Source organism: Zalophus californianus, chromosome 9, assembly GCF_009762305.2.
Source record: "Zalophus californianus isolate mZalCal1 chromosome 9, mZalCal1.pri.v2, whole genome shotgun sequence".
Lineage (NCBI taxonomy): Eukaryota > Metazoa > Chordata > Mammalia > Carnivora > Otariidae > Zalophus > Zalophus californianus.
The window spans coordinates 91,087,093-91,103,548 of record NC_045603.1 but is presented as its reverse complement, the minus strand read 5'-3'; the positions used below and the strand labels follow the sequence as shown (position 1 = coordinate 91,103,548).

The 16,456-nt window shown below is 38.6% G+C and overlaps 1 protein-coding gene across 2 annotated transcripts in view; it reads right to left on the bottom strand.

Moving 5' to 3' along the window:
• Positions 1–227: 227 nt before the first annotated feature.
• Positions 228–16,456, bottom strand: part of RERG (RAS like estrogen regulated growth inhibitor) — a 128,065-nt gene continuing 111,836 nt past the window's right edge. For both annotated transcript variants that reach the window (XM_027595680.2, XM_027595679.2), the window contains 2 exons: positions 3,527–3,600; positions 228–1,969 (listed from right to left, as the gene is read on the bottom strand). In XM_027595680.2, coding sequence (XP_027451481.1) covers positions 1,562–1,969; positions 3,527–3,600 — 482 coding nt within the window. In that variant the 3' untranslated portion in view covers positions 228–1,561. The remainder of the gene's footprint in view (positions 1,970–3,526; positions 3,601–16,456) is intronic.

Genomic DNA, 16,456 nt, shown 5'->3' with positions numbered 1-16,456 from the left:
GTGATCATAGCAATATCACTTGGGTAGGGTATTTGAGGATTCAATGAGATAATACATAAAGTGCCTAAAATAGCACCTAAGCATTTTACAAAAACAGCTATTATATGAACAGGAGCTTATTTTTTATATCACATTCACTGCTTTGTCAACTCTACAATTTGATTGTCTACTCAAGTTCCTCCTAAAATTACAAACTTTTCACGCTATCACAAGAAAGACTGCTCGAATGTGGCAGAATGTGAAAATTATGCTTTTTATTATATCACATAAAATAATTACATCAAGTTATCCAAATGCATTGGTGAATTAAAGCTTCCAGCTCTTACAAATTTTTACACATATATCTATGCATTTATAAATACACACATATGTAAAAGATATATATTTTCTTCTAAAATAAAGTGCCCAAATCTTGATATATGGGGGCATAAGAGGGAAAAAAATCATAAAGTTTTATCAGTTACAGACTGTACTTTCACAATATAGGAATCTGTTTTATACACATTTATTCAGGGATAGTGAACTTCAATCACACATTCTTTTCTGAATTCTAAGTGAATTAATTTATCCAAAATAGAAGTCATTTAGCCAATTTAATGAATCAGAGGCTACTTTTTCTTACTGTGCCTGGCATTAGTGCCTTGGCTCCCCAATGGAAGGGTAGTTCAGCTTCATTCTTAATTTTCCTGTTTTTTGGACTGTTGTCTTTCTGCTAAGATGATAAGCAGAGAGAGAAAGAAATGAATCAGACATCTCAGATTCTAAATCCTCTGATAGCATTTAGTGAAGTCAGAATTTGGTGAAAAGACTCCTAATGATTACTTTACATGACCCTGGGCTTGGTGAGAAATGGCCCAGCAGGATGTGAATTGAAGGATCCTTCTGCCTCTCTTATAATGAAATTTTATTGAAGCCACAGAAGAAGAATCAGAGTACAAGGATCAAGAGCTCATTGAGAGAACCCACTCAAATTGAAAGGGAACTCTACTACAGTGGAAAAGTTTGTGACAACGTGTTTGAATTTAAGAACAAAATAAGGGTTAAAGAAAAACTAGACAATTTGAGATAATTACGAAAATCCTCAATTCAAAGAGGAGCTAGGGCTCTACTCCCTGCTCCAGTATCTCAGCAGCTCTTCCTGGGTTTTTACTGTATTTTCTATTACCTTCCACTTTTCAGATGACCATTTGAAGTCTTTGACAAGGAATGAAATTTCAAGATGCCCTAGAAAAATCTGGAAGCAAGGTGAGGATGCCTAAAAATAGCTTAATAGAACCCAGCCATTTCAGAATCTGGTGATTACAGGTTCAAACTGCAATAGAGTGCATCTTATTCAAGCAGGAAAGGGAGAAATTGTCAGCACTAAAATTGCATAAAACACTCTATAACTTCTCAACATACGGGAGACCTGGGAACAATCGGAAGCCCAGACATTTCCCAGAGTCAGAACAGAATGGAGTATTTTCTTTTATTTTGGGGGGGCAAACGGGGGAAAAAAGGTGAGAAAGTGTTTCCAATTACCCGACCCACTTCAGTAGGGCTTTTTCAAGAACAGAGCCACCTAACTACTGATTTTGGTGAGCATCTTGTTAATGGCTTGTTTGACGTGCGTGGTGGAGCTGCGTCGCCTCGTCTTGCCCTGGACCATCTTCCTGCGACGCACCTCTCGACACAGCTCATAGAATATCTCAGTGATGTTCCCTTCTCCAGTGCAGGCAGAACACTCATAAAAAGCACATGCCAATTCGGTAGCCAGCTTCTCCCCTTCTTCCGTACTAACCTGTCTGGAGTGGTCCAAGTCAGCTTTGTTTCCAACCAAGATGAGAGTCACATTCTTGGGCTTTTTTATCTCATCCAGGATGTTCTTAAGTGGCAGTACTTCTTCAAAACTTCCTCGGTCAGTAATGTCATAGACCAGCACAAAGCCTTCCCCCCATCGCATGTGTCCTTCCCTCTGAATGGTATCTTCCTGTTGACAAGGAAACAATGGCAGTGGGGGAATTGGAAGTTATCAGATGTTGCTCATGCCACTAGTGAGTCCTTAATTACTATTCTTTATATTCGTTGTCATTAAAATTTCTTGATAGTCTGCCTACACAAGCTTCATTTCTCAATCAGTTTGGAATAGGAGCATTACTTACTCATAGCAGGATATGTCGGGGAACTAAAAATGTTCTAACTGCATAGACCTTTACCTTTCTGCTTCTAATTTTCTTCTTGTCATATCATTAAATCTGTAATTACAAGAACTATAAAGAAATTATCGCAGTGGAGCACACTGCCTCCCCAGGCTTTCATCACAATTAAAGAATTGGCAAATAAGTAACAGACAAGTAGACCTTAGGCCACTCTTTAAAGATCAGATTTGGAGGCACAGCTTAGTGAATGGTTTTGATTTCATTTTTTGCTTTAATCTCTTTTGCCTTCAGATTCTAGACAATTGGGCACCAGGGACACAAAAACAGTGAAAAATTGTAGAGAGAGTCAAACTCATAGGAGCTTTTGGCCTTTTTTTTTTCTATCTTAACACCTCCAAAATATTATACAGTCGCAATAATGATAGAAACTCATTTGAAGTGATTTTCAAAGGGGGTGATCATTCCTTCCTAGGAAAGTAGCATCCGAGATTTGAAAATGCATTGCTCCCATGGGCTCAAATAACCTTTGCATGTAAGTCCCTGCCACCTCTCTCTAGAATCAGGGCTGTGTGGCAGGGAAAGCGTATATAAGAAGGAGGTGATGAGGAGAAATAAGTATTTAGCTAGCTGCAAGAACATTTCTTGGATTAAATACTTAAATTCAAGTCTTCTTTGGATCACAGGTCACTGACAGAGCACCATGCAACCCTCAGCTTCCTAACTTTCATTCCTAATGTCATTTTATTCTTGAGAACTAAGCCTTTCCACAAACATATCTGTAATCTCAGAACTGACTGATATTAGGGCAAATTTATATTAGCTTCCTTTTTAATGGATTGTTTGTTGTATAATTATGTGGCTCAAATTTTCAAAACGATGTGTTGAGGTCTGGAAAGAATATTAGAGAGATTCCTAAAATAAAGCATTCTGAAAAACAATTCTGAGGTGATATAAGTTTAGAATATACTATATACTGAAACTCCTAAGGATTCATCTTATACATAGGCGTATAAGGCTCTGAGAACTTCCCCAGTAAAAATACCTGTTTAACTCAATCAGAGCATTTCAAAATACTTAACCATGAACCTCTTAATATTTTGCCATCATCCCAAAATATATATGGGTAATTCTATTCTAGATGATGTCATGTCAATACTACAGTATCACCAATCCTCCCCCTGCCACCGAAGTACTGGGTAATTTATATAAGGATGCATACATAAGCTGTTTCAAATGTTAGTATGTAAGTAACTAGATAATTAAAGAAAAAAGTCTTTAGGCATCATTAGTTAATTGGAGGAAAGTGTCTTAATTTTTTTCATAGTATGCATGTACTCATCTCATATTTATTTGATCCAGAAAACATTTTAGCTGAAACCCTTATTCACCTGACCAGCAGTATCTAGTATCTCCATGGTGACAACTTCATCATCAATGGTTGCTTGGTGTCGGTAAGTTGATTCTGAGAGAATGAGCAAAAAAAGAAGGAAAAAAGTAAATCAGTGCATGATTTTATCTGATCCTTAAATTACAACGTAGTCACAGAAGTATGTCTGTTTGTATCACATCCTGGGCAGGCGAGGATGGACATGCAAGAATGTGCCAGCTCTCTGAGCTCCTGGAAGTCCAGGTTTTCATGGGAGAGCCACAGACTTTCAGGGTATAGCATGGGAGAATCTCTGCGTCTCTTTGCTCATTTTATTCTCCTATGAGGCCAGCTTCCTGGTGTCTAAAATAAGGCCTCTACATCCTAGACTGAGAATGTGATTCCCACAAAATACATGCTACCTAGATACCCCTAAAATCCAGTTTCAGGAAATCACAGGTAATGATTGTTCCTGACAAGATGACATTATATAAGCAGGAGCTATTCATTTCCTTCAAAAACTCAAACTTGGAAATATATTAGACAACAGAGGAGGTGGATAGCCATCCATGTGAAAAATGACCATGTAAAGCTATAAGAAACCCTCATGGTTGTAGAAGGCTGTTGGGTCACATGCTTGGGGGGTGTGAGGAAAGCGGAGGAGGGGTGGTCCACATGGAGGAAGATGCAACAAAGCAGAGTTCTCCTGCTCATGTTCCCTCTTCAAGGTAGAACAATGACAACTGCGCAGTACCAGCTGTAGGCTGGTAGGTTAATATCAGAGTGGTCCCCAAACTCTACTGGGGTGAGGAGAAGTCAGCAGATGCAAGAATTTTGGGTGGTCTGAGTGTGCCTTTCACCACATGAAATGGAAGCCACAGGTTAAAATAAACACCAGCTGGTCCTGCTCTGTATGAAAACTAGAACAGTTGAAATATCAAGCTCAATAAATGACTGACCAAGCCAGTGAAGGTCAGGTTGAGGAACTCTTCCAGAAGGCATCAGTATATGATAAGAAGAAGAAAAATGTAAAAGTAAAATATAAGAGAGATGGATAATAGAAAGAGACATGTTACTATCACTTGGAAAATGAGCCTCAAAGAGAATAAAATACACAGGGGCTGAAAATATTTGAGGCTATACTAACTGAGACTTTCCCAGGATGGAAGGCCTTAAAACAGTTCAGACCAAAAGGACTAAAAGGACACACAAGGAAAAAAGTCTCACGTATAAAACAATCACAGCAAAATTTAGGGATATCAATGATAAAGAAAAATTCTGTAGGATCTATGAAAAAAAGCACATCACCTACAGAAGAACATGGCTCAGATTGACATTAGACTTCTCACCAGCAAAACTGGATTTGAGATCCCAGTGGAGTAAAACAAAGCCATCAAACCACACTGAAAGCCATCAAGAATTACAATTCTAGATGATACCAGTATATTGGGGGGGGGGGAGACAAGAGGCAGATTTGAGTGAGTTAATGTACTTATCTTACTCCTGAAGATGACGTCATAAGAAAGAAGAGAAGTGACGTACGTATTCAACTCAACAAATTAGAAGAGGAACATAGAATAAATCCAAAAAGATATGAGGAAAGAAGTAAAAGAGAAAATCATAGAAGAAAGAACCACCCAAGTTTAACAGAACAAAAGCATAGGGCTTGAAAGGATTTTTAAAAGCAGGTGGGAATAGAGATAAAAATCTGGCAATACTGACTTGTAAATTACAAGAGAAGGAGCAATCAAACACAATTTAGCATAAAAGAAGAAATAACTACATATTCTGATGAAATGTAAATAAAATAATATGATGAACTGTATACCAACAAATTTCAAACCCTGATAAATTCTCGGATTAAAAAATGCACAGATGGGGGCAGTGAGAACTAGAACACTTAATTCGGTCAGTAACTGGTAAGTAACTTAGATGTTAATGGTAGATCTCTTCTGATCATAAAAAGCAACTGCATCCAATTGGTCTTAAAGGAGATTTCTATAAACATGAAACAAGTTGTTCCAGAAAATAGAAAAAGGATAGTCACCTGATTCCTTTTGTGGGGCATTATGCTGACTCTAATAAGAAATATTACAAGAGTAATAAGAGAAAAAAAAAAGACAATTGTAAGGTCACTTTATTCTTGAACATAGATTTATAAATCCTAAATAAAATATTATCTAATTGAATCCAATTAGTGTAACAAGAAAAGTACATCACGATCAGTTAGTTTATTTCAGAAATGCAAAGAGTGTTTAAATCTATCAATGTGAGGAGGTGGAGCAAGATGGCAGAGGAATAGGAGACCTGGATTTCGCCTGGTCCCAGGAACTCAGCTGGATAGGGATCAAACCATTCTGAACACCTACGAACTCAACAGGAGAGCGAAGGAAAGAATAGCAGCAACTCTCTGAACAGAAAAGCGACCATTTCTGGAAGGTAGGACGTGTGGAGAAGTGAATCTGAGGCGATATTCGGGAGGATAGACGGTGGGGGAGGGGGCCTCCGTCGGCCGCTTCTGGCAAGTGATAGAGCCGCGGAGCACAAAATCGGAACTTTTAGAAGTCGGCTCCACTGAGGGATGTCGCTCCAGTGGCTAAGCTGGGGGTGGAACCCTCGCTGGGATGGTGTGGTCTCAGGACCCTCGGGGTCACAGAAAGACCGGGGGTGCCTGAGTGCAGCAGAGCACCCAGGTATCGGAGCGGGGAAGTCAGCTGCGGAGACAGAGCTGAGGAGTGGGCTCTCAGCTCGGGGTTGCCATATACCATGATCCGTGGCACAGTCGGGCCACTGCTCCTCCAGCAGGGACCCAACAAGCGGCTGATCCAGTGAGACTCCCCTTCCTCCCCTGGGAGGAGCGACGCAGGAGCACACCGCAGGGATCTGCTGGGTTTGGAAACTCCATACAGGGTCGGGTGCCAGAGATAGAAATGCTCGGTCATAGGCAGGGTGAGCACGGAGTGCAGCTGGAGACCGGGGAGATGGGAGTGATTGACTGCTTTTCTCTGGGGGCGCAATGAGGAGTGGGGCCCTGAGCTCTTGGCTCCTCTGGGGCGGAGAATGGGAGGCTGCCATTTTCACTCTCGTCCTCCAAAGCTGTATAGAAAGCTTGCAGGGAACAAAAGCTTCCAGGAGCAAACCCGAGCAGATTAGTTAGCCCGGCCCCCAGCAAGGGTGGGCCAATTCCACCTCTGGCAAAGACATCTGGGAACCACGGCAACAGACCCCTTCCCCAGAAGATCAGCAAGAACAGCCAGCCAAGACCAAGTTTACCAATCAATGAGAACGGCAGAACTCCAGCACTATGGGAATACAGCACATAGAATTCATGGCTTTTTTCCCATGATTCTTTAGTCTTTCAAAGTTAATTTTTTTAATTTTCTTTTTTCTTTTTCTATTTTTTTTGAATTTTTCTTTTTCCCTTTTTCAACCAACATCTTATCAATCCCTTTATTTAAAAAAATCTTTTTTATTTTTCATTTTTAGAGTCATATTCTATCCCTTCATAGTAGTTAACCTTATTTTTGGTATATATATATATATACAGTTTCTTCTAACAGACCAAAATATACCCTAAATCTCTAGTGTATGGCTTTCTTCTAGTTTCCTGCCGGATCACACTGTCTCCTTTTTTTTTGTTAAATCCTCTTCTTTCTTTTTTCAACCAATTTCTTATCTTATCAATTCCTTTTATAAAATCTTTTATAATTTTCATCTTTACAGTCATATTCCATCCCTTCATCGTATATACCCTTATTTTTCTACATATATAAGTTTTTCTTTCTTTAAAATTTTGGGAGGCACTTTCTTCTAATGGACCAAAATACGTCCAAAATCTAGTGTGTGGCACTGATCTATGCACCAGCCTGATCATATTTGATCATATTCTGTTTTTTGCAGTTTTTTTGTTGTTGTTTTTATCTTTTGCTTTTTCTTTTTTCTTTCTTTCCCTTTCTTTTCCCCCAGTTTCAGGCCTTTTCTGATTTGTGTAGTGTATATTTTTCTGGGGTTGTTGTTACCTTGTTAGCATTTTGTTCTCTCATTCATCTAGTCTCCTCTGGACAAAACGACAAGATGGAAAAAATCACTGCAAAAAAAAGAACAGAGGCAGTACCGACTGCCAGGGACCTAATCAATATGGACATTAGTAAGATGTCGGAACTAGAGTTCAGAATGACGTTTTAAAGATACTAGCTGGGCTTGAAAAAAGCATGGAAGATTTTAGAGAAACCCTTTCTGGAGAAATAAAAGAACTAAAATCTAACCAAGTCAAAATCAAAAAGGCTATTAATGAGGTGCAATAAACAATGGAGGCTCTAACTGCTAGGATAAATGAAGCAGAAGAGAGAATTAGTGATATAGAAGACCAAATGATGGAGAATAAAGAAGCTGAGAAAAAGAGAGATAAACAACCACTGGATTACGAAGGCAGAATTCAAGAGATAAGTGATACCATAAGATGAAACAATATAGAATAATTGGGATCCCAGAAGAAGAAGAAAGAGAGAGAAGGGCAGAAGGTATACTGGAGCAAATTACAGCAGAGAATTTCCCTAATTTGGGGAAGGAAACAGGCATCAAAATCCAGGAGGCACAGAAAACCCCTCTCAAAATCAATAAAAATAGGTCAACACCCCAACATCTAATAGTAAAACTTACGAGTCTCAGAGACAAAGAGAAAATCCTGAAAGCAGCTTGGGACAAGAGATATGTAACCTACAATGGTAGAAACATTAGATTGGCAACAGAACTATCCACAGAGACCTGGCAAGCCAGAAAGGACTGGCATGATATAGTCAGAGCACTAAATGAGAAAAATATGCAGCCAAGAATACTATATCCAGCTAGGCTCTCATTGAAAATAGAAGGAGAGATCAAAAGCTTCCAGGAAAAACAGAAACTAAAGGAATTTGCAAACACGAAACCAAACCTACAAGAAATATTGAAAGGGGTCCTCTAAGCAAAGAGAGAGCCTGAAAGCAACATAGACCAGAAAGGAACACAGACAATATACAGTAACAGTCACCTTACAGGCAATACGATGGCACTAAATTCATATCTTTCAATAGTTACCCTGAATGTAAATGGGCTAAATGCCCCAATCAAAAGACACAGCCTGTCAGATTGGATAAAAAAAAACAAGACCCATCGATATGCTGTCTGCAAGAGACTCATTTTAGACCCAAAGATACCCCCAGATTGAAAGTGAGGGGGTGGAAAACCATTTACCACGCTAATGGACACCAAAAGAAAGCTGGGGTGGCAAACCTTATATCAGACAAATTAGATTTTAAACCAAAGACTGTAATAAGAGACGAGGAAGGACACTCTATCCTACTTAAAGGGTTTCTGCAACAAGAAGATCTAACAATTGTAAATATCTATGCCCCAAACATGGGAGCAGCCAATTATATAAGCCAATTAATAAGAAAATCAAAGAAACACATCGACAATAATACAATAACAGTAGGGGACTTTAACACCCCCCCCTCACTGAAATGGAGAGATCATCTAAGCAAAAGATCAACAAGGAAATAAAGCCTTTAAATGACACACTGGACCAAATGGACTTCACAGATATATTCAGAACATTCCATCCCGAAGCAACAGAATACACATTCTTCTCTAGTCCTCATGGAACATTCTCCAGAATAGATCACATCCTAGGTAACAAATCAGGTCTCAACCGATACCAAAAGATTGGGATTATTCCCTGCATATTCTCAGACCACAATGCTTTGAAACTAGAACTCAATCACAAGAGGAAAGTCGGAAAGAACTCAAATACATAGAGGCAAAAGAGCATCCTACTAAAGAATGAATGGGTCAACCACGAAATTAAAGAAGAATTTAAAAAATTCATGGAAACCAATGAAAATGAAAACACAACTGTTCAAAATCTTTGGGATACAGCAAAGGCAGTCCTGAGAGGAAAGTATATAGCAATACAACTTTCTCAAGAAACAAGAAAGGTCTCAAATACACAACCTAACCCTACACCTAAAGGAGCTGGAGAAAGCACAGCAAAGAAAGCTTAAACCCAGCAGGACAAGAGAAATAATAAAGATCAGAGCAGAAATCAATGAACTAGAAACCAAAAGAACAGTAGAACAGATCAACGAAACTAGGAGCTGGTTCTTTGAAAGAATTAACAAGATTGATAAACCCCTGGCCAGACTTAGCAAAAAGAAAAGAGAAATGACCCAAATCAACAAAATCATGAATGAAAGAGGAGAGATCACAACCAACACCAAAGAAATACAAACAATTATAAGAACATATTATGAGCAACTCTATGCCAGCAAATTAGATAACCTGGAAGAAATGGGTGCATTCCTAGAGATGTATTAACTACCAGAACTGAACCAGGAAGGAATAGAAAACCTGAACAGACCTATAACCACTAAGGAAATTGAAGCAGTCATCAAAAATCTCCCAACAAACAAAAGCCCAGGGCCAGATGGCTTCCCAGGGGAATTCAACTAAACATTTCAAGAAGAATTAATACCTATTCTTCTGAAACCATTCCAAAAAATAGAAATGGAAAGAAAACTTCCAAACTCATTTTATGAGGCCACCATTCCCTTGATCCCCAAACCAGACAAAGACCCCATCAAAAAGGAGAATTACAGACCAATATTCTTGATGAACATGGATGCAAAAATTCTCACCAAAATACTAACCAATAGGATCCAACAGTACATTAAAAGGATTATTCACCACGACCAAGTGGGATTTATCCCTGGGCTGCAAGGTTGGTTCAACATCCGCAAATCAATCAACGTGATACAATACATTAACAAAAGAAAGAACAAGAATCATATGACCCTCTCAATAGATGCAGAAAAAGCATTTGACAAAGTACAGCATCCTTTCTTGATCAAAACTCTTCAGAGTATAGGGATAGAGGGTACATACCTCAATATCATAAAAGCCATCTATGAAAAACCTACAGCGAAAATCATTCTCAATGGGGAAAAACTGAGAGCTTTCCCCCTAAGGTCAGGAATGCAGCAGGGATGCCCACTTTCACCACTGCTATTCAACATAGTATTAGAAGTCCTAGCCACAGCAATCAGACAACAAAAAGAAATCAAAGGCATCCAAATCGGCAAGGAGGAAGTCAAACTCTCACTCTTTGCAGATGATATGATACTGTATGTGGAAAACCCAAAAGACTCCACCCCAAAACTGCTAGAACTCATTCAGGAATTCAGTAAAGTGGCAGGATATAAAATCAATGCACAGAAATCAGTGGCATTCCTATACACCAAAAAGACCGAAGAAAGAGAAATTAAGGAGTCAATACCATTTACAATTGCACCCAAAACCATAAGATACCTAGGAATAAATTTAACCAAAGAGGCAAAGGATTTGTACTCAGAAAACTATAAAATACTAATGAATGAAATTGAGGAAGACACAAAGAAATGGAAAAACGTTCCATGCTCATGGATTGGAAGAACAAACATTGTGAAGATGTCAATGCTACCTAGAGCAATCTACACATTCAATGCAATCCCCATCAAAATACTGTCCACTTTTTTCAAAGAAATTGAACAAATAATCCTAAAATTTATATGGAACCAGAAGAGACCCCGAATAGCCAGAGGAATGTTGAAAAGGAAAAGCAAAGCTGGCGGCATCACAATTCCGGACTTCCAGCTCTATTACAAAGCTGTCATCAACAAGACAGTATGGTACTGGCACAAAAACAGACACAGAGATCAATGGAACAGAATAGAGAGCCCAGAAATGGACCCTCAACTCTATGGCCAACTCATCTTTGACAAAGCAGGAAAGAATGTCCAATGGAAGAAAGACAGTCTCTTCAACAAATGGTGTTGGGAAAATTGGACAGCCACATGCAGAAGAATGAAACTGAACCATTTCCTTACACCACACACAAAAATAGACTCCAAATGGTTGAAAGACCTAAACGTGAGACAGGAGTCCATCAACATCCTAAAGGAGAACACAGGCAGCAACCTCTTCGACCTCAGCCGCAGCCACTTCTTCCTAGAAACATTGCCAAAGGCAAGGGAAGCAAGGGCCAAAATGAACTATTGGGACTTCATCAAGATAAAAAGTTTTTGCACAGCAAAAGAAACAAACAAAAGAAAAGTCTTTTGTTTGCACAACAAAACCAAAAGACAACCAACAGAATGGGAGAAAATATTTGTAAATGACATATCAGATAAAGGGCTAGTATCCAAAATCTATAAAGAACTTATCAAACTCAACACTCAAAGAACAAATGATCCAATCAAGAAATGGGCAGAAGACATGAACAGACATTTTTCCAAAGAAGACATCCAAATGGCGAACAGACACATGAAAAAGTGCTCAACATCCCTCGGCATCAGGGAAATCCAAATCAAAAGCTCAATGAGATACCACCTCACACCAGTCAGAATGGCTAAAATTCACAAGTCAGGAAATGACAGATATTGGCGGGGTTGTGGAAAAGGGGAACCCTCCTACACTTTTGGTGGGAATGCAAGCTGGTGCAGCCACTCTGGAAAACAGTATGGAGGTTCCTCAAAGGGTTGAAAATAGAGCTAACATATGACCCAGCAATTGCACTACTGGGGATTTACCCTAAACATACAAATGCAGGGATCCAAAGGGGTATGTGTACCCCGATGTTTATAGCAGCAATGTCCAAAATAGAGAAACTATGGAAAGAGCCAAGATGTCCATCAACAGATGAATGGATAAAGAAGAAGTGGTATACACACACAGACACACACACACACACTGGAATATTATGCAGCCATCAAAAGGAATGAGATCTTGCCATTTGCAATGACGTGGATGAAACTGGAGGCTGTTATGCTGAGTGAAATATGTCAATCAGAGAAAGACATGTATCATATGACCTCACTGATATGAGGAATTCTTAATCTCAGGAAACAAACTGAGTGTTGCTGGAGTGGTGGGAGGTGGGAGGGATGGGGTGGCTGGGTGATAGACATATGTGCTATGGTGAGAGCTGTGAATTGTGTAAGACTGTTGAATCACAGACCTGTACCTCTGAAACAAATAATACATTATATGTTTAGAAGAAGAAGAAGGAGAAGGAGAAGGAGAAGAAGAAGAAAGAAGAAGAAAGAAGAAGAAAGAAGAAGAAGAAGAAGAAGAAGAAGAAGAAGAAGAAGAAGAAGAAGAAGAAGAAGAAGAAGAAGAAGAAGAAGAAGAAGGAGAAGAAAATAGCAGGAGGGGAAGAATGAAGGGGGGAAATTGGAGGGGGAGATGAACCATGAAAGATGATGGACTCTGAAAAACAAACTGAGCGTTCTAGAGGGGAGTGGGGTGGGGGGATGGGTTAGCCTGGTGACGGGTATTAAAAGGGCACGTTCTGCGTGGAGCACTGGGTGTTATGCACAAACAATGAATCATGGAACACTACATCAAAAACTAATGATGTAATGTATGGTGATTAACATAACATAAAAAAATATAAAATAAAATCTATCAATGCATTTTTTTTGTTTTTATTTAAATTCCAGTTCGTTATACACCTGGTACTCATCACAAGTTCCCTGCTTAATCCCCATCACCTATTTCCCCCATACCCCCCACCTCCCCTCTGGTAACCATCAGTTTGTTCTCTATAGTTAAGAGTCTGTTTCTTGGTTTTCCTCTCTTTTTTTTTTCCCCTTACGATCATTTGTTTTGTTTCTTAAATTCCACATATGATTGAAATCATGTGGTATTTGTCTTTCCCTGACTGACTTATTTTGCTTAGCATAATACTTTCTAGCTCTATCCACATCATTGCAAATGGCAATATTTCATTCTTGTTTATGGCTGAGTAATATTCCATTAAATATATACAGCACCTATTCTTTATCCATTCGTTGGTCTATGGACAATTGGGCCCTTGGATATTGTTTCTATCAATGCAGTTTAACACGGTAAAACGCTAAAGGAAAAAAAGTACTAAACAAAAAATCACATGATCACCTTTATAGGAAGATCTATAGAGCAATGAAATTTATATAAATTTAACGTTTATGGATACACAGAAAAAAATGTCTTTTTCAAAAAAATATGTAATACCTAGTATATACTGCTTACTATTTGAACAAGAATTGTTCTAAGTGCTTAAGTCATATTAATTCATTTAATCTTCACAAATATCTCTGCAGTAGGTATTACTATTATCTCCATGTTACCCAAAGATATGGAAGCACAACAACATTTAATAACTTGCTGAAGTTCACACAGAGTAAGTGGTAAGCAGTAGAGTTGACATTGGAACTAGGGAAGATTGCCTTTGGAATGAGGCTTATACCGCTATGCTAAGAATCAAACTTTTAGATTATATACCTAGGAAAGAGGCAATGGTGTCACAGTGGGGGATGCGGGAAAAATAAAGTGAAGTCATATAAATAATATAGATGATAATAATAGAAATATATAACATGAAAGATATAATAATGTAAAACAATATAAACATAGTATAAATGATACGAAGGCTTTGCAAGCACATGACATGGTGCTGTGGATAGAATAATATGATTCACTTAATTCTTTACACCTAAATTACCCAAATCACTAACCAATCAACCAACCAACCAAATAAACCTGCAAGTTTCTTTCTCATCAGGGTAGCCAGTAAGCCAGTCCTTTTATTTATTTGTTCATTATTCTGACTTTCATTTCTTCATCTCATCAACTATTTTACAGGTCTTTTTTGACCACAGTTTTTTGTTACTTTGCTACAAATATAATCTCCTACCTAAAATACAAACTGCAGAAAGGAGGCTTAACTAAGTAGCATAACCTAGCCTTCTACCTGCCTTCAGCCCTGTGTCATGATCATTGCCACAGGCATGGCGCATGGCTGGAGTCTTTTCTGAACAGTAAAATTTAAAAAGGAAGTTATGTTCAATATATTTTAATAAGCATATTTTTGCACTATTGTCATTCTGCTAGAATAGGTAATCCATATGTGGTATGTACAATGATTCTCAATTCTAGAACATTCCATCCCCCTACTCTTTATGTTAAAGGGGAGATTATTATTTTGTATAATTTAATGCTCTAAAGTACGATGTATAGCAACTTCTTATCTCTAAATGTTCTCTCAATTATTTCCTTTTGCATCTTCAGTGCCCCAGCTTGAGAAGGAGAGGCGCAGACAGCAGCACATAGGCCTGGATCTACGCCCTTTCTGTTTCTTCCACTACTGTTCTGTGGTGGCCTTTGCACTACTTTCCTTTTTAAAGGGGCTGGCATCAGCCCTGTGGCCTGGAAAACAGAGTTCTGGGCTCTCTTCCATCTCTTTACACCAAAAGTTGTCTGACAGACAGGGACATTTTTCTCTGTTGCGTCCATGATAAATAGGATATGTATTTCAACCACAGAAGGCCACAGTAGGGGGGAAATGAAATATAATGAAAATTATATGAAGCTGTGTGATTCTTTGGCTGTTTGTTAACTGAAACAAAAATGATGGAATGCAGGAAATGAGGGAATGTCTTCCACAGACATAGCCCTGGGGAGAAGCAGTGATTTCATCGAAGCTGAGTACTGGTTTCATGCCATTTTGAGCCTTTTCTCTTTAAGCCTCTTCTCTCTCATTAGAAACCCATATCTTCATGTAAACAGTGGAAGTATATAGCCCACACAGGCGAAATGTTGTGCCTCCATGTGCTAACTTCAATGAAGCTAATTCAAAAAAGATATATTAAGCACTTTTTGGAATTGAACTCTACCGTTCATTCCAAAACATAAGAGAAAATGTGCATGTGTGTGGAGAGTGGACACACTTTTTATTTTGTTCATACTAACCTAAAATGAAAATTCTGAGTCTTTTTTTTCTTTTTAAAGGGAAGGGGGGTGATCGTTTAAGGCATATATCTAAATGAACCAAAATAACGTATACTATAAGACCAATATAAGTTTCAAGATGGAATTCAAGATGGTATATATTTTTAATATACCGAATTTCACTGTATATGAGCAATATATGATTTAAAACTTGCATTCAGTAACATTTTTATAAATAGAAGTAGATTTTGTATACTCTAAGAGAAGTTGATGCTCAAAGGGATGTTGTAGATGGTTAATCCTCTTACTGATTTAGCTTTTTTTGCAAATTTCAACATATTAATATGGACATTTAGCCAGTACAGTAAAAACAGCAGTTAGTAATGCTGATTTATGCTACAGTGGAAATTGTACTGACTTGAGTTCTATTACTGGTCTAACCACAAACCAGCCACATGATCTTGAATAAATTTACTTCATTGGACTTGTTTCCTTATTCGTCAAATGACAATCTCAAATTTCCTTGCTGTGCCGATATTGACTAGTTCCATGAGTTGGCCAAGCACCTTAGCTTTGGTATTGAGTTCAGAGAATTTGTTCTGGGTGTGTCTCTCTCTTGTATAAGCCTTTCTTTCCAAACTGAGGGTATTGTAATGCAGGAAGGAAGAGTCAATTACAAAATCCAAGTGCCAGTGGGTCTGTCTCCCAATTCCTACCCTCGGTCCTGTCTGAGTCTTTATTCATGAGATAGAGACCCCATAATCCATTCAAACACAGAGTAGGGTGCCTCAAATATAGTAGTTATAGTGGTAAGTGCTGACATGCAGTCTGTCTCTTCTTCTCCAAACACCGATCACACACACACACACACAACTATACACCATCTAAGTCTTTGTCCATATTATCTGCCATGATCAACACCCTTTGAGGGTAATAGGACTCTCAAAAGTAGGGATTCAATTCTTGGGGATCTAATGAGAACATGGAACCTGTTGTTCTACAATGAGAACGTTACACTCACCACCATCAGGGAGGTTCCTGGTCAGATGGTGCAAGTCCCAAACCTCACAGGCTTCAGTGCTGGTTTTCAAATGCTACTCATAGACCAGCTCTGGTCTCTGACAAACATTTCACTGATCCACAGTGAAATGAGAAAAATGAAAGGAAAACT